This window comes from Benincasa hispida, chromosome 9 (genome assembly GCF_009727055.1).
Source record: "Benincasa hispida cultivar B227 chromosome 9, ASM972705v1, whole genome shotgun sequence".
Classification (NCBI taxonomy): domain Eukaryota; kingdom Viridiplantae; phylum Streptophyta; class Magnoliopsida; order Cucurbitales; family Cucurbitaceae; genus Benincasa; species Benincasa hispida.
The window spans coordinates 63,737,706-63,764,693 of NC_052357.1; the positions used below are offsets into that span (position 1 = coordinate 63,737,706).

A 26,988-nucleotide genomic window follows, 5' to 3' on the forward strand; every position below is an offset into this window, starting at 1 on the left:
TATTTTAGATTCAATAATGGACATATCTTGAAATAATTTATGATCGATTAGAATTAAAAAGTTAGAAGCCTTAGAATCCTTCTTCCATGGGATAAGGATAGTTTTGTTTGGATAGACGACGTTTAAGCAAACTGATCAAAATAGGAAAGGACAGCAACAAGAAAAGTGGTCCAATTTCAAAAAGTCTATCGAAGCAATAGACATACAACTCTATGAATCCAAATAGTTCAAATATGAAGCTGTTTTTGTGAGGTATGTGTGTACCCTACAACACAACACAAAAGAAGTGTAGAAGGGCAAAGCTCGGCTATATTTCGATCTTTTTGATCGGTCGAAATGAAGATAACACCACCATTGCAAATGAGTTCGTGCAAGTACAAGGAACTCATAACACTATACAATCCTATAACCAGAGAGGATACCTTATCCCAAAGGAAGATGTTTACTTATATAGTAAAAAAGTAATCAAAGAAAACCCAGAAAGGGAAAGAGAAGTTCACTTCTCAAAACCAACAGACACTCTTAGAATCTGGATGAAGTACTTGCATGATTGGCTACATTCTTCATTCTGAAAGAGGCTTGATCAACAGCTACAAACCCGGATTCGGAGATATCACCGATGTCCAAAGTGTCTGGGAGACTTTCAGGGTCGTATTCAACATCATGTGGATGTTTGTTCTAAATGTCAAATTAAACCGGCAAAAGAGTTAGTTAACCATGTTTACCATTCACAATGTGTTCGAGATCATTATATATGGTATAAATAATGCAAATCACAAGCATAGAAATGTTCGTCGACCAAGTTTGTTCAACTGTTTAAGATAAAAGCAAGAAAATGAACGAGGGGAGATAGAGAAAACCTCAAGCTGGCTCAGCATGTCTATAGCAGCATCCAAATCACCTTTGTTCGCAAAATAGACATCGGTAAGGGACTGTTCAGAAAGTCCAGGGAAACTGACTTGAAGCAATTCAAGATCCATGTTAACTTCTCTATCAAACATCTCCATTTCTGTCAAATCACCACTTTGTTGTGACAATGATCCATGAAAAGGGTGATTCTTCACAGCAGAAGCAGCTGCAACAGGTGCCTTTTTACCATGATGCATATTTAAACGAGGGGAAATGTTGCTATATGGAGGATTATATACACACTGTTCAGAATATCCAGGCAAGTTAGCCCCAATATTTTCCCTCGAAGCGTTTTCCACTATAAAAGTTCTCTTAGACCCAATATTTTCCCTCGAAGAGTTTTCCGCTACAAAAGTTCTGTTAGCCCCTCTCTGAGAGAGTGGAATGTAGGATGTTGCATATGGATTCAAAGATGATCCATGTGGATTCATTGCACCAGATGCAGAAACGATTGCTATCTTGTCCAGTCCTTCCTGCAAAACAATTTAACCCGAAAAAAAGAACGAAAGAAGAATTAAGTAAGTACATAACTCATAGCATTCCACTCAGGCATGACCATAAATATTCAGATCAAGAAAACTCCACAGAGCTTCATCACATAATCCACTCACAATTTCACAGCAATATAAATTTTTTAGCAATTGGAAGCATAAAACTGATGATCAGAAAGAAAATATTAACTAAATCTATCTTTCTTCACTAGAAGTTGACTATCTAAATTCGTTGCGAACTATGCCGATAAAAAGTTCAAACGAACTCCAAGAAAAGCAAAGATCAGACTAAGGCAACATCAAAAGAATCAAATCCTGTACAACGAACCACTTCAAAACCAAGATTCAAAAGAAGAAAATCCAAATATCCAAAGCTAACATTTACTAAATAAGATTTCATCACTTCACAATCGGAAAGCAAATCTTGATTACAAACCAAAGCAAAGCAGTTGGATAACAGAACACATATCAATTTACAAAACTTCATCTATTTCACTCCTGAGTTCAAAAATACACGCAAAAAACAGTGAAATCCAAAGAGAAACTTGAGAATTCAAGACCTACAACGACGATCGGACATCCAAAGAAGAAACTCACCCTCGGAGACAAAATCTCGATCTTGAGAGGCGAATTTCAACAAAGGGGAAAGAAATTATGAAATCCTAATCACTTCAAGGATGAACTGAAGATTGAAATGAGGGAATGATCGGAAAGTTGAGGGTCAATAAAAAAGGAACTGAGATTGACGAGTCTCGAAGAAGATCCTCATGGTTGTGTATAAGCAGACTATATAAGACTTTTTACTTCAGATTTTGATGATTGATTTTGAGGAGCTTGTTTGGACACAAGGATAAGATGTTCCGCGGTTGGGATGGCGCCGTTAGCACGGTCTCAGAAGTAACGGAAAAAACAAACCGTCAGTTACGGAGCCTAGCCGCCGTTTCAATACGTGTAACGATAATTATTTATTTATTTCTTATTAATAATTTAAATTTGAATAAAATATCCATTTATACAATAAATCTAAGCTTTGGAGTTGCTATAATTAAAATTTTATTTTACGAGTGAATTAATTTTGCTTTATATCTATCCATTTACAATTAATTCATTTTCAGTTATATAAAATAATTATTGTATAATTATTTTCAAATAAGTAAAGAAAAGTAGTGGAAAATGAGAAGTTGAAAAACCACTCGTCTAATTATATTAGATTTTAATTGACATAATTATTAGTTTGGAATTTTAAGTGATGAAGTTTAAATGTATAAATTGATTATTTTTTTTTAAATTTCCTTGGGTTATTTTGATTTTTCTTTAAAATTTTAATCCATGTATTTTTACGGTTCCAAATGTACTTTAAATAAACTTTAACAATTAGTTAAATTGATTAGGTCTATTTTATGTCTGATATAAAAATTAACCTTTAAAATTAGTTTAATTTTGCGTTGGGTAGGTGTGTGAAATATAAAAAGTGTCAAATATGGCAATGACATATTATATAAAAAAATAAAAAATTTAAAGACTACATACATACCTGAAAACTTAGAAAGTCTATTAAATATTTTTTAGAGTTTAAAACTAGATAAATTTAAAAGTTCATAGACTAAACTTGTAATTTAACGTCGATTTATTTTTTCAATTTGTAAAAATTAAGTTTAAACTAACAATAATGATTAATTTAAAATTGATTGAAGTTTAAAAAGTAAAGTTAAAAACTTAAGCTTACAAAGACAAATATGTCATTTGAAGAGTGTGACCTTCATCTACTTTTGTTTTTATTTATTATTTATCATTTACTATTATTATTTTTTAGTTCAAGAATATATGGAGATGAAATATTTGAATATTCTTGACTATTTAACCTCTTCACGAAAGATATAAGATTGATTTATACTCGAATTGACTTTACTAACTTTGTTGATACTTGATAATCCTATTTTTATTTTTATAAATGGAAAATCCAACATCGGAAATGATAGAGATATTGACAAAATGTAAACATGTTAAAAATTATAAATGTTTTTGTTTCATGTTGTTTTGAAAAGAAAAATAAATCGATAAGGATACGAGAAATTTAAACTCTGTTTGATAACCATTTTGTTTTTATTTTGAAAATAAAGTCTATTTCTTCCCTATTTCTTATCATTTTTTTAAATATAATTGTTGAATTCTTAGCTAAATTACAAAAACAAAAACCAGTTTTTAAAAGCTATTTTTTTTTTAATTTTCAAAATTTGGCTGGATTTTCTAATCATTAGTAAAAAGTAAATAAAAAAAAAGATCAGGGTGGAAGTAGTGTCTATAGACTTAATTTTTTTTAAAAAAAACGAAATGATTACCAAATAAAATTCTTGAATGTTTATTTTTTTCGCAAGAATGAGCCCCACGTGGACCCACCTCTAAGAGGGCGGGCATTCCCCGTTGGCATTCCCATTTATCAATATAAATGAGATGAAGTTTGAGGTATCGTTGTTCAATTAAGGATCCCCAGTTACCTTGGCCTCTTCTTCTTCACCTTTTAGCCTTCTTCAATGTTTAACATTAAGGAAAGATTGAAAACAGAGCAACAATTGGATGATTATGTAACTAATTAGACGTTTAATTTTTATAATTAACACTTTATTTAGTAACTATTTGAATTTTGGTTTTTGTTTTTGAAAATTAAGCCTATTTCGTTTACATTTATTACAATGATTTTGTATCTTTCTTAAATACAATGGTTGAATTCTTAGCTAAATTCCAAAAACAAGAACAACTTTTTTAAAGCTACTTATTCTCAAAATTTGGCTTGATTTTTTAAATCATTAGTAAAAAATAGATAACAAATGAAGAAATTTGAAGGTAGAAATAGTGCTCATAGACTTGATTTTAGAAAACAAAAACAAAAAACAAAATGGTTACCAAACGGAACCTAAATATTTAAAGGTTAAATTTGTACACGTTTGTAAGTTTGGAGGTTTCGGGGTTCAGTTTTTACCATTAAACGTTTGAGTGTTCGATTCTACAACTATATAAGTCAAAGTTTGAGGGTGTAATTGTCCCTACGACCAAGAAGATGTTTTTCACAATTTTTCCTAAAAATAATTATCAAATAGTAATTTATTTTTCTTCGTTATTATAGAATTGAAAAACTAAAATAATTGCTAAAAAAAATTCTACTTTTATGTTTTTTTTGAAACAGAAAACAAAAAATAGTTATCAAACATATATGACGTTATTTTTAAAAACAAAAAATTGAAATGGTTACCGAAGCGTGTTTAACAACAAATTGATAATTTTGTCGACATTAAAATCTCATTCTTGTAGACATTCCTACTACAAATTCATTCAATCTCCAAGAAAATTGAGAGAACACTCTTTAGGTTATTTTTTAAAAAATGAATATTTCATTGTTTTCTTTAAAAGTATATTTCACTTCGTTTTTTCATATCATGCATTCACAAAGCACAACTAAGAACTTTATGTTATGATTATAAACGCATGTTCAGTTGATCGCAACATATATTTTCTAAAACAAACAGTTATTCTTTCTTCTAAAATTGTAGGTTTTATATATAAAAAACGACGATAATTATGTTTTTTTTTTAAAGAGGAATAAGTTAAATAAAATTGCATTTTAATAAACTGATTTTAGATTATGATTCAATTAGCAATTGTTTATGAATTTATTTCATATACATAAAGAAATATTTGGTAATCCTAATTTTGATCGAAACTTCCTCCTCGATCCATAAACCAAATCCAACAAATACGGTAAATTTTGCAACAAAAACCTAGGACAAAAGGTTGCTAATCTAAAAAAAGAAAAAAAAAAAACATTTATTTTGGAACTTCTCTCATTATCTAGAAAGTACAACAAAAATCGAAAAAACCGAACATAACAAATTAATTGACTAGTTTGGTTTGATTTTTTTAAAGTATAAAATTAGATATCTTGATTTGTATTTGGAGAGAACAAAAAAAATATTGATTCAAATTGATTTTTTGAAGGTATATACCCTTAAGAATATACTCTAACATTAAGTAGTATAATTATTACGATGCATATATATTTAATCTTTGACAAAAAAAAAAAAAAAAGACAAATTATTATGGAACATGTATTTTAGAAAAATGCCCAGAAAAAAAAAATAAAAATGTCTAATTTCAATCTATAAAAAAAAGAAATATAACCAATTTTAATTTAAAAATAGTAAATGATCCATTCCAAAAGAAAAGTGGAAATGAAAATTAAAAATTGGAAGAAAAAAAAAAGAAAGTGCAAAAAATAAAAAATAAAACTGATAATAAATCGAACCAAATAAAAACCAATTTATTCGTTTTGTTCTTTTTTGGATATCGATTTGGATCCCTTCTTTATAAAATCAATTTGTTTTGTTTGATTCTTGGTTGGCCCCAAAACTACCACCCCTATTAGAAAGGCCAATCTAGTTAAAAACAAAGTATATGACAAATACAACATGAAAATTAGAGACATATTTCTGGTTAGATGAAAGGGCCTAATTTTTCAGTCATCTCAACCATTTTCCATATCACAATAATCTCATACTCCTCAAATTTGAAGCCACTTTCCAGTTCACAGCCATCTTAAAATCCTTTTTCATTGTGCAACAATCACAGCCGCTGTCACTCTCATACTAAGTTTTTTAAATGGTATATCAAAGTTTTATTGAGATTTAAAAAAAAAAAAAAAAAAAAAAAAGAAACAAAGAAAAGAGAGAATACAAGGTCATAGCCAACTAGAGACCACAAAAATGGCTTCCATCCATTCTTTCATGCATGTTTTTACAATACAAGGATAAATAAGTTATCATCTATTTTATCTATTTGACACCAGCAAAATTTCAGAGCACATATTTTCATGAGTAGGTTAAGAACTTTTACCATCTTCCCAGTTACCTCATCTACAAAGGGACTTAAATCCTCAACATTCATAACAGCGATTAGCAAAAAGGACTGTAGAATCTACATGAGGGCTATTTTGACCAGATTCCATGTATTACTCTGCCTTTGAAAGCTCGACTATAAAGCATCTTATAAAATTTTATGCTGCAAATTGTCAGTCATGAGATATAGGAATTGAATATGCTTCATTTTCGTAAGGAATCAGTTTTACGAATTTACAATTTCTGAAGACTTTTTTTTTCTTTTTTTTTTTTTTGGGGGGGGGGATGCTGTGTTGTACAAAATAATGGTTACCTTTGATGAAGATTTATTCTGGTATGGAGAAACAAATTAATCCAGTGATGAAGCAGAATATTCGACGAGCACGAGTGTTCGTTGAGCTGGAGCTGCTGGAGCTGATTGAAGGACCATCCGCAAGCGACTCGTAAGCTTGTATGTGAAAGTCCACTGCATGGCCATCTCTGACTCCTTCATTTGGCGGACAATGGAGGCCTAGAAGAAGGTGGGGAAGGGAAAGAAATTAAGAAGATAACAATAAAACAAAATCTGAAACTTTATATTAGAATTTCCTCATTCAGCCATATCAACCGATTTTCTCATCATACATTCTACTTCATTAAACGTTCTTAAGATCATAGTCAAAATTTTAAAAATAAAAGTAGTTCTCGATATACCTACCTATATATGTTTTGGAATTTTTGGATTTTTACAAATATTTCAAAAAAAACGAAACATAACTCGTTAATCAAATAAAAGTTTCGTTCCTGGATTTAAAAGAAACATAACAAGAATGATTTTTTTAAAGCAGAATTAAAAAGCTGATTGTAACCAAATAAAGCCTCAGAAATAGAGAAGATTATCTTCAGGCTCACTAGCTCAATAGTAAATAGGTGCAGAGAGAACCTGAATGCGTTTTCCAAGCTGGACTTCAACTACAGTACCAAATGAGATATTACTGGTGAGCGATTTGAGAGGATCAGTGGTTGGAAAGGAGAGCAAAGTTGGGATTTGTGGAGCATACACTAGTCTCCACCTAGCCTGACCAAATTCACCTTTTCCTTCTATTCTAGGCATTAGTTTTTCAAGCGTAGCAGTTGCAAGCTTCTTCAAGGCTAATTGGCCATCACCCTCCAATATTGATTCTGCCAATTGGTTCTCAAATGCCCGAGCAGCCTGATCCAATGATATTATAGGATGTCAGAATAAACTGCCTAACAACCACAATGTCACTCTGAATCTGTTGATTGCAAGTAATGATTGGAACAACTAGATTAAAGGATATTTTCTCAAAGTTAACAGGTCAATAATAGAAAGAGACCACCACATAGGCGCTGCTAAAATTGACAACATGAAGAGAAGCCTAAACATTAACAATTTAAATTATCTGAAGACTGAAAGAAAGATTTGTCCCGAACACTAGGAAGTGAAATTTATGAAACTTAAAATGAATTACACTCGACCATATTACGTCACTAGATATTCAAGCATCTCAGAGAATAATCTGAAAATATAGTTGAATGTAGTAAGAACTACCAAAGCATACAAGAAACCATCCCCTATTTATAATGAACTTAAATGAATTACACACAACCATATAAAATGTAGTATGCATGTCTGAGGATGGTCTCAGAATGTGGTAAGAATTACCAAAGCATACAAGAAACGATCCCCTATTTATAGACTAAGTGGAGCATCAAGTTAACTAATACTGATTAACAACTAAAAAGTAACAAAAAGAAAAAGAGAAAAAACATAACAAAGCGACAACCATCACTCCTAATTACACTACATCAATTCACTCCCTCTAAGAGTAGAAAATAACTTAGATGCTTGGATAGTCAAGCTTAAAAGATAATGAAGTAAAAAATGGTTTCTATTGACGTAATAAACATATACTGTAATCCACAATGGTGATTTAATATGGTATCAAAGTTGGAAGTTCTGTCAAGTCATTGTAAGGTTTCTCAGTTAATATTGATTTTCACATATGGGCCTTTTACAAATTAGGGAGAGAATTGAAGTATTAATATAATTAAATTTACTGTAATCCACTAACTTAAGCTTCTAGGTTCAGTGGTAATTTAACAGTTCCACATCTACTTTTGATGATTCAACAAGCTACAACTGAAAACATCTTCTTTAGACTTTAGCACATAGAGTATCAACTCGATAACTACTTAGTTAATTGAATCTCTGTATAAGTTGATAAGATTATCAAAAAACTATGTTTTAGCAATGAGTGGTTGAAGTAAATTTGAAGTTGTATCTGCAAGACCAAATTCTCAAATTTTATTAACATTAGATTGGGAGGAAGAATTCTTTCGTCCAAGGGTTTATGCCAAGGAAAACCCTCATCTCATTTCCCCATCTTTATAGTGATAATTTCAAGTGAGCTCCTCGCAAAAGTATTCATGAATGTTCACAAAAGTGGTCAAGAGAAAAATGTAGAATTAACCAGCATCAGTTCACGGATGAGATCCCTGTGTTTTGGATTATGAATGAACTTTATCATGTCTATGGGGTCTTGAGCTCATTTAATGCTGCTTTAGGAATGAGGATTAACAGGAAGGGGAAAAAAAACATTATGGCAGATATAAAAATGATTGCATATTAAGTTTCATGTCATTCAAACAGAATCAATTTCCCATATTGTGAGCATGTTGGCATCACACTTATTGAATGTAAAAGATAAAAGGGTATTTTCTACGTGGCTGTGGATCGGTTTGAAAGGGAATTTTTTGGCCTTCTCAATTTTGAAGTTTCCAAGGCAGCATTTAAGGTTGCAAGAAGATAACATTTCTTGGGTAATTTTCAGAAACTACAAAGATGAATTTACTCGGCTGCCGTAAATTTCTCATCTCGGTATTCTTTTTTGCAATTTATGTTGGGATTGATGCCCTAAATCTTGTGGGTCATGTAGTTTGTAATTGTAATGTACAAACAATTTATTTATTTAATAAAATACAAGATGTTTTATTCGACATTTAGTAGCATTAACCCACAAACCAATAAACTAACATCCAAGATTATCTTTTGTAGCTTAAACATGTATGTAGAGACATACAGGTGGATCATGTTTAGGTAATAACCTAAACCTAAATGGTTTGTAGTAGATGGATAAGGCTAGGTACCTTATCCTGCTGACACTACGAATACGGCCCGCTTTGTAGATGTTACAATTGTTGAAAAGTGCTACAAATGATCTGATCCTAATCATTCATGTGGAGACATGTGAGCAGAGTTATTCTATACAAAGGAGTTTGTATAAGACCGGACCACGAAATGGCTAGTCTCATTATATAACACCGTTAATAACAGAGCTTACATTTCACTAGGATGACCATAAGCGACATGACCTGAATCATGAGTGAGTTGTGAACTCCTACCTATGAAGACGGTCCTTTGATTTGTATGGTGAGAGTGGCTAGATCGCCGACTTAATAAGCCAACCATTTTGGGGATTCATCTGATTGAGGAGTTGGGAACACAGCTATACAAGACATAATTCATTTCTTCCCTAACATCTGGGTAAATAGATAAATTGCTCCCTCGATGGTTGATTCTGGGGCTTGAACAATGTGGCGCAACACCCTCTCTTGACCTGAGAGGGGTTTGGTCATAGTTGGACTATGACTTATTGTTCATTAGCGGGATCAGTGGTACTTAACGAGTTAGATGTAACTACATGGGCAAAACGATAATTTTGACCCAACTATACTTACGAGCAATTTGTGAAGGGTCATTGCACTGTTGACTGATTATATCCAATGGACATAGAAATATATCTGTAGTGCGAAGAGGGCAACTGTCGGTCTTTACTGGAGTGACTGGCAGTTAACGGATGTTGAATAATTTAATTAAAAGAGTTTAATTAATTATTCAAGTACCACTAGAGCTTCAATTTACAGGTCTATAAGGTCCCCTCTATAGCTCAATAGGGATTAATGAGAATTAATTTTGGGTTAATTTGAATTGTTCAAATTAATTGACGGAATTAATTATATATGATATAATTAATTTAAATTAATTATATGTGATATAATTAATAATGTATTAAAATTTATTTAGAGAGGAACTAAATTTGAATATGATTCAAGTATTAACTATATGGATGAGATTCATATAACTGAATTTAGTATAAGTGTAATTTATATTAAATACCATGCATTGATGAGAGAATTAAAAACTATAGGTCATGTATTATATATGATATAATATTGTTATTTAAATTAAAATTATTTTTAATTTAATTTTCAAAATACAAGGGAGGGAAATAACTTCCCTCCCCTTCATTCTCTCTAGAAAAAAACGTGAGGAGCGGGGCAATTGAACGAGGGTTTTTCTTCTTCACAGAAGCTCTGTGGAACAGGATTGCAGAAGCTCTCTCTCAATTCTTCTCACAATTTTTTTCTGAGAAATTTCTCCTCTCAAAATCTTCTGACCACACACTCTTGGTATTCTCACCCTACCCTAAGGAGAATACAAAGAAAACAATTGTGGTGGTGTCCTCTTTGTCAGTTCTTGGTTCGAGGGTTCGTGATCAATTCGGAGAAGAGGATTCGTGAAGAAATTCAATTCTTTAAGGGTATGTTATTTCTAACGATAAATTTCTTCTCAATTGCATGCTATAATTTTTCTGAAATTTTGCATGATCTTGTTCTGTGATTTTTTGTATTCTGTGAAAATTTAAAAATAGGGAAGATCCCGCTTCCGCAATGGAACTTCACCATTCCTTCAATTTATATCTTGACTAGCATCGACCAAGCTTCTTCAAGATCTTCAGATTAGTCGTTTATGATATTTTTCCCAGATAGTCCACTTTTTGATAGTGGTATATTTCTATCAAGGAAAATTCTAATATGCCTCAAGTTTTATGGTTGAGTAAATTGCCTCTCAAGAAGGAGCTGAAAAGGCTTTGAGAAGAAATGTTTCAAGTTCATCTCTCTAAGTTCCTTTTTCTCTTCTTTCTTTTCTTTTCTTCTTCCTTTTTTCTTTTTGTTTGTTTTTTTTTTTATAAGAAACCATATCCAAAGAGTACAAACAGATTTGATAAACCCCTTTGAAGTGATACATGAAGATCCATGGGGAAACTTGTTGAAGGATTACAAGGAGGAGCATGAGGATGCTTTCGTTTATTTGATGCTGTTCTTCTTTGGATTTTGATTATTCAAATTCTTATTCATCTAAGTAGGATATGAAATTTATTGAGGAATAATCTCGGTTGGCCGTAGTATTATGATGCAGCTGCTATTGGGTCTTATTGTTGTCGAATCATGGTTGTCTTCATGTTCATTCTTTTAATTAGTCTAGTAGTATTGTGGCTTGTTGATCTTCTTCTGTGGATTTTCTTTCTTTTTCTTCGTTTTTGGTTGCCATTATGATTGTTTTGTCACCCTCTGTTTTTCTTGACAACATCTTTGACGGCCATCCTTTCTCTCTGGCTTGCTTTTAATCTAGTGTTTTTTGGTTCCTATGGCTAGAAAGGAATGGTCGACACCTTTGGGATTCTTCTTCCTCCTTTAATAGTTTTATGGACTTGATTTTGTCCCCTGCCTTGTATTAGTGTAAATGTTATTGGCCTTTTTCTGATTAAAAGCACGTAACCAAAAAGATTTAATAATCTATAAGTTTCCTTAACACCCAAATGTTGTAGGGTCTATTTCATGTGTTGTATTGGTGTAAATTCTAGCAACCTTTTTTTTCCCACTTTTTTTTAACCATTGAATCACTGATTTCATTTAAATGGTTTAAATGTTAATATTTTGTCGGTTGGCTTTGTGGTTAGTGGTTTCTGGTTTTGATTAAACATTTTACATGTTAAACTTTTCTTCTTCTGTCGGTGGGTTTTGTGGTTAGTGGTAGGGTTTTGGTCAGTGAGTTCTTTGGTAGTATTTTTTTTAAAAAAAGAAAAAAACCTCTTCATTAAGATAATGAAAGATGTTACAATATAATTAAGAGGACACAAAAGCAATATAAAAGGATCAGTAAGTTGTTCTTTGGTAGTCTTTTAAATAATAAAATTATATTATAGTATACATACTAGACTAGTATATTATATCTCAAGATTTTGTGAGTTGAGATATATTTTAAATTTTAGTTTACTTTATATTCTACTTTATTATTAATTTATAGTATTATGTAAATTGAAATTTATTATATTAATTTTTTTTTAAATGATGTTTTATTATTTGATATTTTTAATATTTAGATTATTTTACCATTTATTAGTATTAATCATTAAGGTTTTGACATGTATATAAATTCATATTCTACCTATATTATTTATTTGTTTATTTATTTATTCATTGTGCCTCACTTCACTCATGCGTCATCTTTTTTTCGTCTCTCGCCTTCAGGCGATCAAGGGACTTGCCGCCATGAGGTGTGGCTCGCACTTTGAAAACATTGACGGATATTTTAAAAAAAAAAAGGAATACCTCGGTGGGTGAGAGAGCATCTTGTTCCACAGAACGGGTTGACGTCACCACCAATTTGTCTTGCCATTTGCTTGCCCGACTTTGTATTCTAATCTGCCACTCGGAACCGACTAAAGCTAAATCTAGCATAGGATCTAACCCATTTTCAGGTTCAAAAGTTGCTATATTTAGATGCTCCCGTTTCAGTCTTACCTGCATGGGTTAAGGTTAATATCAGCTTCTTTTGTTTAGAAAAAGAACCAGTATGGTAAAGATTTGATGATACCTGGGTTGCAAGAAGATTTACGTCACCATTATCGAAAGTTAAAGTTCCTTTTGGTTTAATACTTTTAGCATGAGCACGCCCGTTAAGCTCAAGCTCTCCACTAACAGCAAAGTTGAGAATCAAAGGATAAAGAATTCTTAATTCTGGTCCAAGAACAACCTTCAAATTACCAAGGTAGACGTCGACACTAGGTTTAATGTTTAAATTTCTGGACTCCTTTTCAATGTCAGCTGCTTTATCTGATAAGGAGCGAAATAAACAATACATAATTAAAAAGAAAAAAAAGGCATAATAGTTTATTTGTATTTCCAATAATTTACATTTAAGAACTCATATGAATACACAGTTTATGTAAATTTTCATATGAAGTCATGAAATTAACCGGTCAAACTACGTAAAATTCTTACAGAGGAAAGAATTTATACTAAAATAGAACTTCATGCTGTCATAATGTTGGCTGAATTATGTAGTACTTAATTTGAAAGCTTGATAGATGTGAAATTTTGGCTGGAATTGTTTGTCCGTTCCTGATGAAGTTTGTGACGTGCATGGGTTGTCTAAAGGAGGCTTAAAGGTCTTTTTTCCTTACCATCTTGATGCAACGGACTTGGCAGATTTTCACTGCCGACAGCTCGTGTTCCTATCAAACTTAAAAAAACCCATTTTGCAGACTCAAGTTCCAAATAGGTGTGAAGCTCCTCAGAGGAAGATTCTTTCTTTCCAGCTGGTTTGCTGTTCTGTTCGGAGGTTCTTGCTTCCTGGGAGAGGATCTCTTTTGGTTTTCTGTAGTTTGTTTTCGGGTTTTCTTTGGCTTTTAATTAGTTAGTTGCTGGTTAGTTTGTTGTTTTGGAGTTTTTGGTTAGTCTTTTTGCTGTTTAAGTGGCTGCTGTTTTGACCTCCCCTCCCCCCTCCCAAAAAAAAAAAAGAAAGATAAAAAACCCACTAACCAAAGGACTCAAAGTCAATGCTGTACAATTTTTCCTTTCTAAATGCAAACACTTTTTATTGCAAATCCATGTCAAAGTTGGGGCATTTTTATAAATAAAAAATTAGAACATTATCCTTCTTTATGTACGAATGCAACAACAAAGTACAGATATGGAAAATACAAATATCACCTCGGGGTGCATGGAATCTAGTTTTCAATGTTGTAGATTCCGAATTGAAAAACGAAGCATATTTAGAAGCAACTACTTGGTTCGAACTGCCAGGAGGAAGACTGAACTGGTCTGATACCACTTTATTAAATGAAGCTGCTCCACTACCCTTATCATGTGGTAGATATGCTTCTCCGCGACTCAATTGAATATTTCCAGAGATGTTTGGTTGCAATATTGACCCAGTAATTTGCATTAGAGAGTCAACTTGGCCACTACAATTTTGAAGAAACAGATAAATATTTTAGTTTAATGGAAAAGGAGCGGAGCAAAATCAATAACTGAAGAAAGTTTTGTATGATTCGTTAAAGGAATGAATGTACAAAAGAAAAAGGCTGCGCATAGGAGGCTGCAAAGCATAAAGCAAACTACCCAAAAAAAAAAAAGGATTTAGTAAAGAACGCTTTGAAGAGAACATTGAAGTGTGCTTTTCTGTAACTACTCTACTGCTACCATCAACCTAAAGAGTAGAAGGCTTTCAACCTTCCTCTGGGAAGAGGGATGCCTTCTACCTTTGTCCCCCAGGCCGTTTCTCTTGGCAACATTCTTTTGAATGAAATCCTTTATTTATCATTAATAAACAATAAATAAAGAACAAAAATAATAAAATAAAGAACATTGAAGTGTGATATACTCCAAATCCCCTCCCAATACTAGAAAATAACATCTCGAAATATTATCCTAAATCTTTCTAACTAGATATTCCAAATAATAGCAAAAAACGACTTGTTCACTGAAGAATCTGCTCACTGTTATGGAGGAAGATCAGTATGCACTTTACTCCATCATGTCTTGGCAATCTTCGTTAGGAGCTAATATACGCTGAACATTTCAAAAAATCAGAGCCAAATTTCCATAGTAATATAAAACCTCCATAACACATTATCCAGGCCTAATATCTCAAAGCCTTCTTGTACAGTATGCACCACCAGGGTCTCAAAAGTATAGAGGAAGATCTTTGGAAAAATGAAGAGAAAAGCCTAAACTTCTTTGAAATCCGAAACTTTCAAAGAGAGCCAAATAAAGGGGAATCAGAAGAGGTGGAATGGATCAACAAACGAGAAAGAAGAGATTTATTTGAAAGAGTGCTAGAAGGCTAGCGAAAACATGTTAGGAAATAATATAGCTAGGGAAGCCAAACTCTATGTAACATAATAAGAATGGATAAATCTTGAGATTCATGTTGATGTCACATAGAGGTCCAAACTTCTTATGTTCGGCTAAAGAGAGCATCGTTCTTCCTAACATGCTCTCAAAAATGAAACAGAGCTGGTTCAATTTTTTTGTCCATTCTTTTTTCCTTTTTTTTTTTTTTTTTTGGTATAAGAACAATTCACTGATATGTACAAGGGAAAACCCCAAGCAAATTACAATATAGATCGTCAATGACTGACTAAAAAAGGATAAAATGAAATGAGTGAAAGGGTGCTTTAGTTTACTCCAAGAACCGAGCACTAGAAGAAAAAGTATCATTAAATAGCCTTCCGTTCACCCCATAAGCACCAAAAGAACGCACGAAGAAAGGCCAACCAAATCGTCTTCTTATTACTACCAAAAGGATGACCCACGAATAATGAAACTAAAATATCATAAATGTTAGTAGGACAAGTAAAAGACTAGCCAAATGCAGGCAAAATAAGATCCCAAAAGCTGGTAGCAAAAGAACAGTGGAAAAATAGATGGGTCGGCGATTAATCATGCTTGTGACACATGACACCAAGAGAGAGAAAGAGACATATAAGGCATACGTTGCTGTAAACGGTCAGCAGTATTAATGGCACCCCAACTGAGCTCCCAAAGAAAGATTTTCATTTTTTTGGGATATCTATCTTTCCAAATCACCATATAAAGATTAAAGACAGGATTCATGTCACCCACCAAATTGGCCTCTAAGAGATTTAATAGTAAAATCCATTGAAGGATCAAGCGGCAGCCACAGACAAGTATCGAGAGAGGAACGCAAACGAATAGAGGCCAGATAAATGGATAATGAAGCCCATTTAGCAGTCTCCAATTCAATAAGATTACGACGTAAGTTCAAATTCCATGCAGACGTAGAAGGGATCCAGGCATTAGCAACAGTAACCTCAGGCTGCTGTACAAGACGAAAAAGCCTCGGATAAGCATTGGTAAGAACACCACAACTAAGCCAAGAGTCATGCGAAAAAGACGTAGAAGCACCATCACAAATACGACGATTAATCCGATTGGCAACCAAGTCGATAAAATGACAAATGTACCTTCATGGAGCTTTGGAAGAACCACCGGAGATGGGAGAGGGCCAAACACAATCAAAAGAATAATACTTAGCAACAATGAGATTCCTCCATAAGGCATCATGCTCAAATAAGAATCGCCAAGTCCATTTTGCAAGAAGAGTAGAATTTCGATGTTTAAAATTTTCAATGCCAAGGCCGCCTAATAATTGAGGACGTTGAGAAATCACCCAATTCAAATTATGAAAGCCTTCATCACTATGAGAACCTTCCCAAAAGAAGCCATGAACCAATATATCAAGGCAATTAATAACAGAGGGAGGAGCTTGAAACAAAGATAAATAATAAGTAGAGAGGCTAGAAAAAGTGGCTTGAATGAGCGTGTTTGTCCCCTTTTGAAATGTATGCATACTTCCAATTATGAAGTTTATGTCAAAATCTTTCCACCATAGGCTGCCAAAACAAAACAGACTTAGAATTGCCACCCAAAGGAAGCCCTAAATAAGATGTAGGCCAAAAACCTCGTTTACACCCAAAAGAATGGAGACCATTCAAAATTAGAGTCTGAAACATGAATCCCAAGGAGTTCACTCTTAGCAAGATTGATTTTAAGCCCTGAAGCACATTAAAAAATGTGGACAATGTCAAACAAGTTTTGTATGGTAGATCTCTCAACAGTAGAGAACAACAAAGTGTCATCAGCAAATTGTAAATGGTTCAAAGAAAAAGCCGATTGACTGATAGGATAAGCAACAGTAAGACCCAATGCGGAGCTATGATCAAGAAGACGACTCAGACAATCAGCAACTAAAATAAATAAGAAGGGAGAGAGAGGGTCCCCCTATCTTATGCCACATGAGGGAATAATCTTGCCACGAGGGCGACCATTAATAATGGAGTAATTCGCACTAGTGATGCAACCTTTGATCCAAGTGTGCCAGTGACAACCAAAACTTTTAATCTAAATAATGGAGTCAAGAAAGTCCCAATCAACAATATCAAAGGCCTTCTCAAGGTCAAGTTTTAAGACAACCCTTAGTTTTTTTCCTAAAGGTCCAATCATCAATGAGTTCATTAGCCATCAAGGAAGCATCAAGAATCTGTCTATTAGCCACAAAAGCAAGCTGATTGGCAGCAATGGTGAAAGGAAGAACCTTCTTCAGACAATTTGATAAAACACGAGCAATAATCTTGTAAGCACATGGAATGAGACTAATCGGACGATAATCAAAAACAGATTTAGAGTCAACTTTCTTAGGAATCAGGTAGATATAAGTCTCATTCAGCCTAACATTAATAATCCCAAATCATTAATAAGTAACATCAAATCAGATTTAATAGTAGTCTAGAAAAACTTGAAAAACTCAGCTGTAAAACCATCAGGGCTACGGGATTTACTAGTGCCAAGGGAGGCAGCTGAAAAAACCTCATCTTCAGTAAAACCTCATTTTTTTCCATTGATCTTATGATTCAAAAATGTTTTTCGAACATTTTTATCCATTCTTCTAATGAATCTCAAAAATGGATTAAAAATAAGAAAGTTATGCAGCCACATTGTAGGAATCCAATCCAAACATCAAGGAAAAACAGATGTACAAATTCAATACCGAGCATCCACAACCTTTTCATACATCATAGAGTACTTGAAAGTCATAATTAATTAGAGAAGGAACCTGAAAATATTCTTCGCTCGTACTTCCAAAACTTCACATTTTAAATCAATCTTGTCACCAAGGGATGCTTCACTGGATCTAAGGGGCAGATTCCCCTTCACAATCAACTTCCCTCTTCGGCTTACACGACTTTCCAAGGAATTGATGCAAAGCCTATTTGATCTTACATGGACCGTACCACCAAAGTTGATGAGTGGTTTAGGGAGCACGGGAGAAGATATTGAAGCCCTGTGGAAAGATGCAGATCCATCGAGTACTGGTTCCTCGATCGTCCCCCTTACCTATTTTTAGAGCATATGAAATTGAACTACAGTCTATAAGAAATTAGATGATATAAACCCATGATGTAATTTGGAGTGTGCTCACCTGAAGTAAGATGTCAGCATTTCCATGAAGCCAGTTGACATGAGGAGACAAAGCTGTTAGTAACAGCATGCCTCCATCTTTAATATCTGCATCAATCCTAACTTCACCTACATCCAAAAGATTCCAGTTTAATCCTTTAAGGCCTTCAGCCAATTGAGTATTCCAACCTTCTTCATTTCTCTCTCTAGAACTTTTTCTATCATTGAACTTATCCCTGACCTTTTCCTTCCCCCAAGCATGAACCAAAGTTGCCCTACTTGTATCTGTTTCCACTTCTTCCACCTCTCCCATGCTATTTTGGACAAACATCACAGGAATGCTCCCTTGAACATGTACATGCCCATTTTGGATAATTGGTTCGAATTTTGCATTGAACAAAAAACGGCTGCTTGAGGTAAGGGAGGCAACAACTTCAGCACGACCAAGATCAATGCCACCAATGGCACCATCAAGGAGCCTTACTTGCACATCACATTCTGGTTTTGCAAGATTGCCTCTGAGATCCCCCTCCATGTGCAGTATACCTCTAATTGGAGCAACAAGTTGCCTCAATGAGTGAACAAGATCTTTTGCTGAAGATTCAATTACCTGAACCACAGTAGGAACTAGACTGACAGGAAAATTTAGAACGGCAAAGTGAAGATTAGTTATAGGGCCAAACAAAGTTCCATCTGCATGAATTGTGGCATTATCCTTCTGGATGAAAATTTTTTCTAGCCGCAAACCATCATTATTGCTGTATGCACCAACAGCCAAAACACGCTGCGTTTTGTAGGTTCCCCACTCCCAGTCCTCCCCATGGAAGTCAAACTCTGCCTGAGAAAACCACCAAGGAAGGAGGATCATTCTTAGAAGCCAATCGATCCAAATTCAACACAATGAATTCTTTGCAGCAATGATATGGATTTCTATTGTTAATCTAAAAGAAACGCATGCAGTTTCCACAATTAACTCAATAAAATATTGAACTTTTGACATCATTTATTTCAGGAGGTGTGCAGCTGCTTATTTAGTCAATTAGGACATGGTTCAAACAGTAACATAGTTTCAGTTCATCAACTTAACTTTCAACCAGAACGTTTAAAGCCACATAATTCAAAGGCACCATCGCTAATAATTGGACACGGAAAGAAAGGGAAACAAACTTTGTATGGCCTAAAATTATAAATTTATAATTCAAGATCTACCATCGTATCCCCATTGCCTCCACCACTTGCATCAAGAGAGCCACGCCAGCAGCCTCTGAGTTCAGATAAGCCTGGAAGAGATAAATCTTCAAGGACGATTTCATCTGATAGAATAAATTGCCTTCGTATCACCTGGAAAAGTAAGGTAAAGACAAAACATGGAGTTTTGAATGTATATCCTCAGTGCAGCTGAAGACAAGATCATTGATCAAGAAAAGAAACAAAGACATTTCTGGCAAGGTACTACAGACTACTGAGTGATAAATGCAAGTCATAAATAGTTAAAATATTGCTGCTTTCGATCATTCTATCAAAAAGTACCTCGATCAGATCTTGAACACTTTCAGTGTATAATCCAACAGCTTGCAAACTTTGAATAAAAAGATCCTGCATTTGATAGCAAAATTAGAAATTTATCAAGTAACGATAATACACTTCACATACAAAAATACCCACAAATTAAAAACTCCATCATTTTCCACTTTCTTGCAAGGTAAACTTTTACTTATCAACTTTATTTTTTGTTGGTCTATATTGTACGATACTAATAAAAGCAGGCCATAATAGTATTGTTCTTCGATTTTACCTTTTTTTTCCCTAGATATAGAACAAACACTTAATTAATAACCACACAAAATAAAAGAGTTCCACTGCAGGGGATGAGATCGAACGCAAAAGGATGTGTCCATAGGCAAGGTTTTTCTTCATTGTTCTACTGCTCTTATGCTAGTGATCTTTAGGCGAGGTTCTTAAACCGTTTCAGGGGTTTCCTCAAGATGAGACATAAAACAATAAAAAAGATATATATATATATATATATATATAGAGAGAGAGAGAGAGAGAGAGATAAAAGGCCAAGAACAAAACAGACTGGCAAGAATCAACGAGTTATGGGATTCTATTAAGCTTTTTGCATCCTTTTGGTACTCTCAATATTTTTTGTAATTATAATCTTGTAAAGATTATGGCCAATTGGGGATCATTTTTGTATCCCCCTTCTATTAATTATTTAAAAAAATTAACATCTTCAATTTTAAAATAAATAAATATATTTATATTTATACACACACATACACATATATACATGTATGTATAACAAAATTAAAAAGAGAGCATCCATAGAGGTTAGAAAGAGACCATCAAATTGTAACTAATAAAGAATGCTACAAAAGTAAAACTTTCTTTGGAGAGCATACCACCTAGAAATAGGGACAATAACTAAATCCCACAAAAGAATAAAGTCTTTATCTACCTGTCCTAATATCCTAATATTTTTGTCCAGCTATAGAACCTGTCCACATTCCTTCCTAAAACCTTTTACGCAAAAGAGAGTGACCAAAAAGACCATGGACAAGGAACAACATGGAATCCGAACTCTGCAAGTCAACTCAATCCACCCTGCCCCCTATCTATCAAATAACCCTCTTCTGATGCCCAAAGATGGGAAAAGTAATCTCATGACTACAAAGAAATTACAAATAGGAGGTGCTAAGTTCTTCCTCCTATCCTTATGTAAAATGCATCAATTAAGATATAGCATATATGTGTAAAGATCTACAACCCCTTAAATCTTATTTAAATTTTTTTGTTGCAAATTGGAAACACCTTTTGTATTCCCTATGAATGGGACCTCATTTCGTACCTCTTTGGATTATTTCATTCATCAATGAAGGGTCTCTTATCCAAAAGAAAGAAATACCCATATAAAGATTTCTTCGTACTTCAAATTTGAATGTCCTACTATGGAAGCCAAAGAAATAAAGCCTTCCACAAATGTTATGGCCATTTCCATCAAAATGCTAGACGTCAATTTGACAAAAAAAAATGACATTATTTTACCCCATACATGGAACCTTAAAATAATAATATTATAATAAAATAAAGAATTAAAAAAATTAAAGATTTTAAAAAATTAAAACTATAAATAAATAAATAAAAGGACATGCCTTAAGGTAGAGCTATGGTTGAAGTTTTAAGCAGATATAAGTTTCTTGATCACATTTTTAGAAGATAATAAGAAGAAAAATCAATCTAAGAATAAATACTTATACTGCACCAAGACAAATCAATCTTGTACAGTAAAGAGGAGATAACCTTGGATCTTGAGTGAACCGAAGGATCTGTACTTCGCGAAAGAAGGCGAGCCAGTGGAAGCATCTCAGCAACCTCAGCCATAGGAACTTCCAGTCTCATCCTCCATCTTCCCATGGAGGATATGACACTGCTCAGATGGGAAGCCATTGCCTTTTTCAAAAATCCACTACCTTCCTTACCAGAAACATTTCGATCACGGCTTCCAGGAAGCACGTATTCACCTTGAAGCTCATAACGACTGTTGCTTTGCTCTAGAATAGTTTTCTCGATGGTGATCTAAAGATGCATATGGGTGAAGTACACATCATTAGATAATTAATAGCAGGTACAAAGTATGAAAGCTCAAATACTTGAATATAATTAAGAGATAGAAACATATAAGGAAAGGGCCCAAAAAGTTATTTTTGCTTATGCTTTTAGCCGCTAGTAATTAAGCGTCCTTCCTATGCTAAGCTTCCTCTCCTTGTGCGGAGCTTCCCTTCTTTTGACATATATGATCATTGAGCAATTAGTTGTTTGGTTCAAATTTTTGATAGAATTAGGATGCTTGATAACCAAATAACTCGACATAAGATGTCTACTAGTTATATGTTTGTGTGACAACTGATGTAGCCTAAAGCAATAGGAGAACTCCAAGAATCAAAGTGTTTATTATAAATCAAAAGTTGTCAATACAAGAAGACAATCTAATAGAGAATTGGAAAGTAAACTAATCTTAATTCTAACTAATATAGAAAAACTAATTCTAATCCTAATAAACCAAGGAAACTAATCCTAATTCTAATCAATCATGGAAATTAATCCCAATCCTAATCAATTAAGGATTTTACCATAATATCCTAATTTATCTTAATCCTACTACATCATTCGATCCCTCCAAAAAAAAACTCATCCTCGAGTTTTAAAACGAAAATTAAGGTTAAAAATAAAAAAGTAAGCCACTCAAACGGACACATCTCTAAACATCATGCACCAATACCAACCAATTTTCACGAGCCACGCTAATATATCAAATATTTGATTCTTGAAAGGGAAAATTATGTCCATGAATGAACCCAAGAATTAAGTTTTTCAAAAAAAATCCTACAATCAAAATATATGCAAGACTCCTCAAAGAATGGAGGAAAAGGTTTTTCAATTTTCTTCGAATTAAGTTGCCCATGAGTATCTTTTTCTTCCACATTAGAAGAATTCACATCCCCCCAATATTTCCTCTTATATAATCTTGATCTTGGTTGTTCTTGAAAGATTCTTGATAAATCTTGGACATTCTTGCATACCATTGGTGTTGTTGATTTTCTTGCTGTCTTTCTTGGTGGCCAAGGCTAATTTTGGCTCTATTCTCTTGTGGTGGAGGTAGTTGTGGTTGATTGTGTACCTCAATTAATTGATCTAACAGAATAGACACATTCTCTGCAGCAGCCTCATCTTCTTGAACACCTCCATCATTGATTTCATCGATTAATTGTTCCTCATCATCTGGTTCGAATTGAGCAACCTTCGTGTTAGTCCGAACGATTTTTTCTTTTTCCAACACATGCTCCTCTTCGATCTTTCTACCTTCCTTATTCGACTCGTCTTCATTTGATTTTTGTTTTCTTCTACTCTGTTCATTTTATGCGCAATTTCACAATCCATTTGGATGAGTTCTTGATCTTCTTGAGTGATTAAATGTAATTCTTTATGGTTTCTTGAAAAATCTTATAATTATGCCTTTCTTGAATTTTTCCCAAAAGAACCCAAATTTCATCCATTCTCTTTCGAAAGTCCTCCTGATAGATGTTTTTATTTGAATATTTTTGTTTTCTTCAAAATGTTTCGACCTCCAAATTTGTGTTAGAATGATTCATGGATGTTCTTCAATGTTGATTACAATAATTTCTTTCACACTCTAAATCATTTTTTGAATCATCTAACTTCCAATTCTTATGTCGATTTCTTGAGAAACCGGTTTGATTGGATCATCGAGCTCTTAATTGATAATGCTGCTTTGTTATTCCATTTCAAACTACATTAGAATCTTCATCGGAAGGGCTAGAATCAGTATGTGGATAATGATAAGTTCTTTTAGAAAATTGAGCATGGGCCAAATTATTATATTGGAATTCTTCATTTGAATCACTTGAGTCAGAATTCCAACACTACTTTTGAAGTAAATTTGATTTTCTTGTCTATACTATACCAATTGCTATATTTTTCTTCGACGTCTTCCTTGATCAGCAATATTCCATTCTTACAAAATCTTGGAAAAAAAAAAAAAAAGTTTTGGTATCTTCTTTCTTTTCTAGAATTTAAAGAGTTCCCCTATATACATGTGGACTGTTCAACAACGAGCACAACTCACAAATTTCCATATGGCTACTCTGATACCAAATTGATGTAGCCTAACGAGATAAAAGAAGAACTTTATCCAAGAATCAAATCAAAGTCTTTATTACGAATCAAAAGTTGTCAATACAAGAAGATAATCTCTCTATTTATAGAGAATTGGAAAGTAAACTAATCTTAATCAAAGAAACTAATTCTAATCCTAATAAACCAAGGAAACTAATCCTAATTCTAATGAGTCATGGAAATTAATCCCAATCCTAATCAATTAAGGATTTGACCATAATACCCTAACTTATCTTAATCCTAATACATCAACAACTTTAAAATTTCTATTACTAAAGCTTATCTACTAAATCAATTTACCTCATTAAAATTAATCAATCAATTTTAATTGTCTTTATTAATTACTAATTCATATGATATTAATATATTTTTCCAATTTAAATGAATTTAAAAATTAATTATAGTAACCTCAATATGACCCTATCCATTAAAAATGAAAGTCATTCAGTAATTAATTGAATCACTTCAAATTTTGTATTGATCAAAATTAAATATGCTGACTCTGATATAATTTTATCCAGTAAAGCTTTAATCTAGTCTGCATAAATTAATTAATTATTCTTGAAAAGTTAGAGAAGAAAAAGAAAACACCAAAGTTACGTGGAAAACCCTAGACCAGGGAGAAAAAACCACGATAAGAGTTTTTATTTTAATTCAGATACACAATACACAATATAGGAACAGGTATAAATAACCAAACAATGAGAAACCCTAGACGTATAAAAGAAAAAAACGCCCTTAGGGCTAAAATATAATTTCAACACTCCCCCTCAAGTTGGGGCGTAGATATCAATGAGACCCAACTTGCTAACATAGGTGTCAAAAGTCTGTCTAGGTAATCCTTTGGTGAGAACATCCGCAACTTGTTGGTTGGAAGGAACATAAGGAATGCAAATGCTACCGTTATCCAGTTTTTCTTTGATGAAGTGTCGATCAATCTCAACGTGTTTGGTTCTGTCATGTTGAACCGGATTGTTTGCAATATTAATGGCAGCCTTGTTATTGCAGTAAAGTCTCATCGGGTCATGACTTTCTTGATGTAGATCTACCAGAATCTTCTTCAACCAAATCTCTTCACACATACCCAAGCTCATAGCCCTGTATTCGGTTTCGGCACTGCTTCTAGCCACGACACCTTGCTTCTTACTTCTCCAGGTAACTAAGTTTTCCCACAAAAAGGTACAATATCCTGAGGTAGATTTCCTATCTGTAACAGAACCGGCCTAGTCAGAATCTGTGTAGGCCTCGATACACCTTTTATCATGCTTTCTAAAAACCAAGCCCTTTCCAGGAGAAGACTTCAGATACCTTGGGATCCGTGTGACTGCCTCCATGTGTCTTTCATACGGAGCCTGCATGAACTGACTGACCAAGCTAATTACATATGATATATCAGGTCTGGTATGTGACAGATATATCAGTTTCCCCACAAGCTGTTGATATCTCTCTTTGTTTACAGGAACATCATCTGCTGACTCTATCAGATTGAGGTTGGCTTCTACAGGTGTATATGCAGGTTTACACCCTGTGATTCCAGTCTCTCTCAACAAATCGAGTATGTATTTCCTCTGAGATACTGAGATTCCTTCTATTGATCTTGCTACCTCCATTCCTAGGAAATATCTCAAGGTACCAAGATCTTTTATCTCAAACTCATCTGCCATTCGTCGTTTCAACCTGTCAATCTCTGTTGAATCATCTCCTGATAGTATAATATCGTCAACATAGACAATCAAGACTGCTATTTTCCCTGGTGCTGACTTCTTGGTGAACAAGGTGTGATCTGAATGCCCCTGAACAAACCCCTGAGATTTAACAAACGTGGTGAATTGATCGAACCAAGCTCTAGGGGACTGCTTCAGGCCATATAAGGATTTTTTTTAATTTGCACACCTGATTGCCAAACTGTGCTTCAAACCCTGGAGGTGGGTTCATATAAACCTCTTCTTCCAGTTCACCATTCAGGAACGCATTTTTTACATCCAACTGATGGAGAGGCCAGTCTTGATTAACAGCCATAGAAAGGAGAACACGAATAGTGTTAAGTTTTGCCACAGGTGAGAAGGTTTCTGAGTAATCCACTCCACACGTCTAAGTGAATCCTTTTGCAACCAATCTGGCCTTATATCTGTCGAGAATTCCATCTGACTTGTATTTGACAGTGAAAACCCACTTACACCCTACGGTTTTGTGACCTCTCGGAAGACTAACCAGATCCCACGTTTTGTTAGTCTCAAGGGCCCGCATTTCCTCCATAATTGCCCCTCGCCATTAGGAATTTCCAGAGCCTTGTGCACATTACCTGGAATTATCACATTATCCAGGCTAGTGGTGAAAACTCTAAATTTCGTAGACAGGTTACTGTAAGACAAGAAGTTTGTCATAGAGTGTTTGGTACACGACCTAGTACCTTTTCGCAGAGCTATCGGCAAATCCAAGGTAGCATCAACCTCAATCTCATTGGTCTTGTCAACCTGTTGATCTGTACCCAACTGTTGTTTATTTTCAGTCCCCTGAACACCACTTGGCGCTTCATTACTATCATCATCCCTGACTTCACTTCCATCATCCCTGACTTCGCCTGAGCCCCCTATATCACCTTCAACATACTCATTATGACTAGGGGTGCCTTGAACCTGAACTGGTTCCGGTTCTGACTCTTAAACACCTTCCGGCGAAGCAACAGGGGAAACAGTTTCAGGAACTATTTCCTATCAAAGATGCTTCCTATAGTAGGTTATCCAAGGCACTTGTTTTGTAGGGAGGATAGGTTCATTTGTTTCAGGGATAGGTTCGGGAAACAAGTCTAAGGGAACAGAGTAGGTGGAAGTGTTAGCCTCTTCACTCGAAGTCTCCCCTTGAAGAGGACTAACGGGAAAGAAGGGCTTGTCCTC

General features: G+C 34.0%; 2 protein-coding genes across 3 annotated transcripts in view; both read right to left on the reverse strand.

The window, feature by feature from the left end:
- Positions 1–166: 166 nt before the first annotated feature.
- LOC120087299 (polyadenylate-binding protein-interacting protein 5-like) lies at positions 167–2,198 on the reverse strand. The gene is made up of 3 exons (XM_039044250.1): positions 1,998–2,198; positions 861–1,382; positions 167–678 (listed from the first exon to the last, which is right to left on the reverse strand). Exons 2-3 carry the CDS (start codon positions 1,338–1,340, stop codon positions 523–525), a joined length of 636 nt encoding a protein of 211 aa, XP_038900178.1. The 5' UTR covers positions 1,341–1,382; positions 1,998–2,198; the 3' UTR covers positions 167–522.
- A 3,946-nt stretch (positions 2,199–6,144) lies between these two features.
- LOC120085699 (protein TIC236, chloroplastic) overlaps positions 6,145–26,988 on the reverse strand; it is a 41,670-nt gene continuing 20,826 nt past the window's right edge. Inside the window, exons 14-24 of one of the 2 annotated variants that reach the window (XM_039041845.1) lie at positions 21,701–21,976; positions 19,928–19,993; positions 19,607–19,738; positions 18,420–19,235; positions 18,054–18,334; positions 14,126–14,379; positions 13,008–13,246; positions 12,743–12,934; positions 7,209–7,478; positions 6,600–6,797; positions 6,145–6,449 (exon numbers count right to left, since the gene is read on the reverse strand). In XM_039041845.1, coding sequence (XP_038897773.1) covers positions 6,636–6,797; positions 7,209–7,478; positions 12,743–12,934; positions 13,008–13,246; positions 14,126–14,379; positions 18,054–18,334; positions 18,420–19,235; positions 19,607–19,738; positions 19,928–19,993; positions 21,701–21,976 — 2,688 coding nt within the window. In that variant the 3' untranslated portion in view covers positions 6,145–6,449; positions 6,600–6,635. Of the gene's footprint in view, positions 6,798–7,208; positions 7,479–12,742; positions 12,935–13,007; positions 13,247–14,125; positions 14,380–18,053; positions 18,335–18,419; positions 19,236–19,606; positions 19,739–19,927; positions 19,994–21,700; positions 21,977–26,988 lie in introns of both variants that reach the window. The other variant, XM_039041844.1, reaches the window with a different exon arrangement.

Coding starts and splice junctions, on each gene's coding strand:
- LOC120087299 (XM_039044250.1), bottom strand. CDS start 1,340: ATGAATCCACATGGATCATCTTTGAATCCATATGCAACATCCTACATT. Junction 679..860: donor ACATGCTGAGCCAGCTTGAG/GTTTTCTCTATC, acceptor TTTGACATTTAG/AACAAACATCCACATGATGT.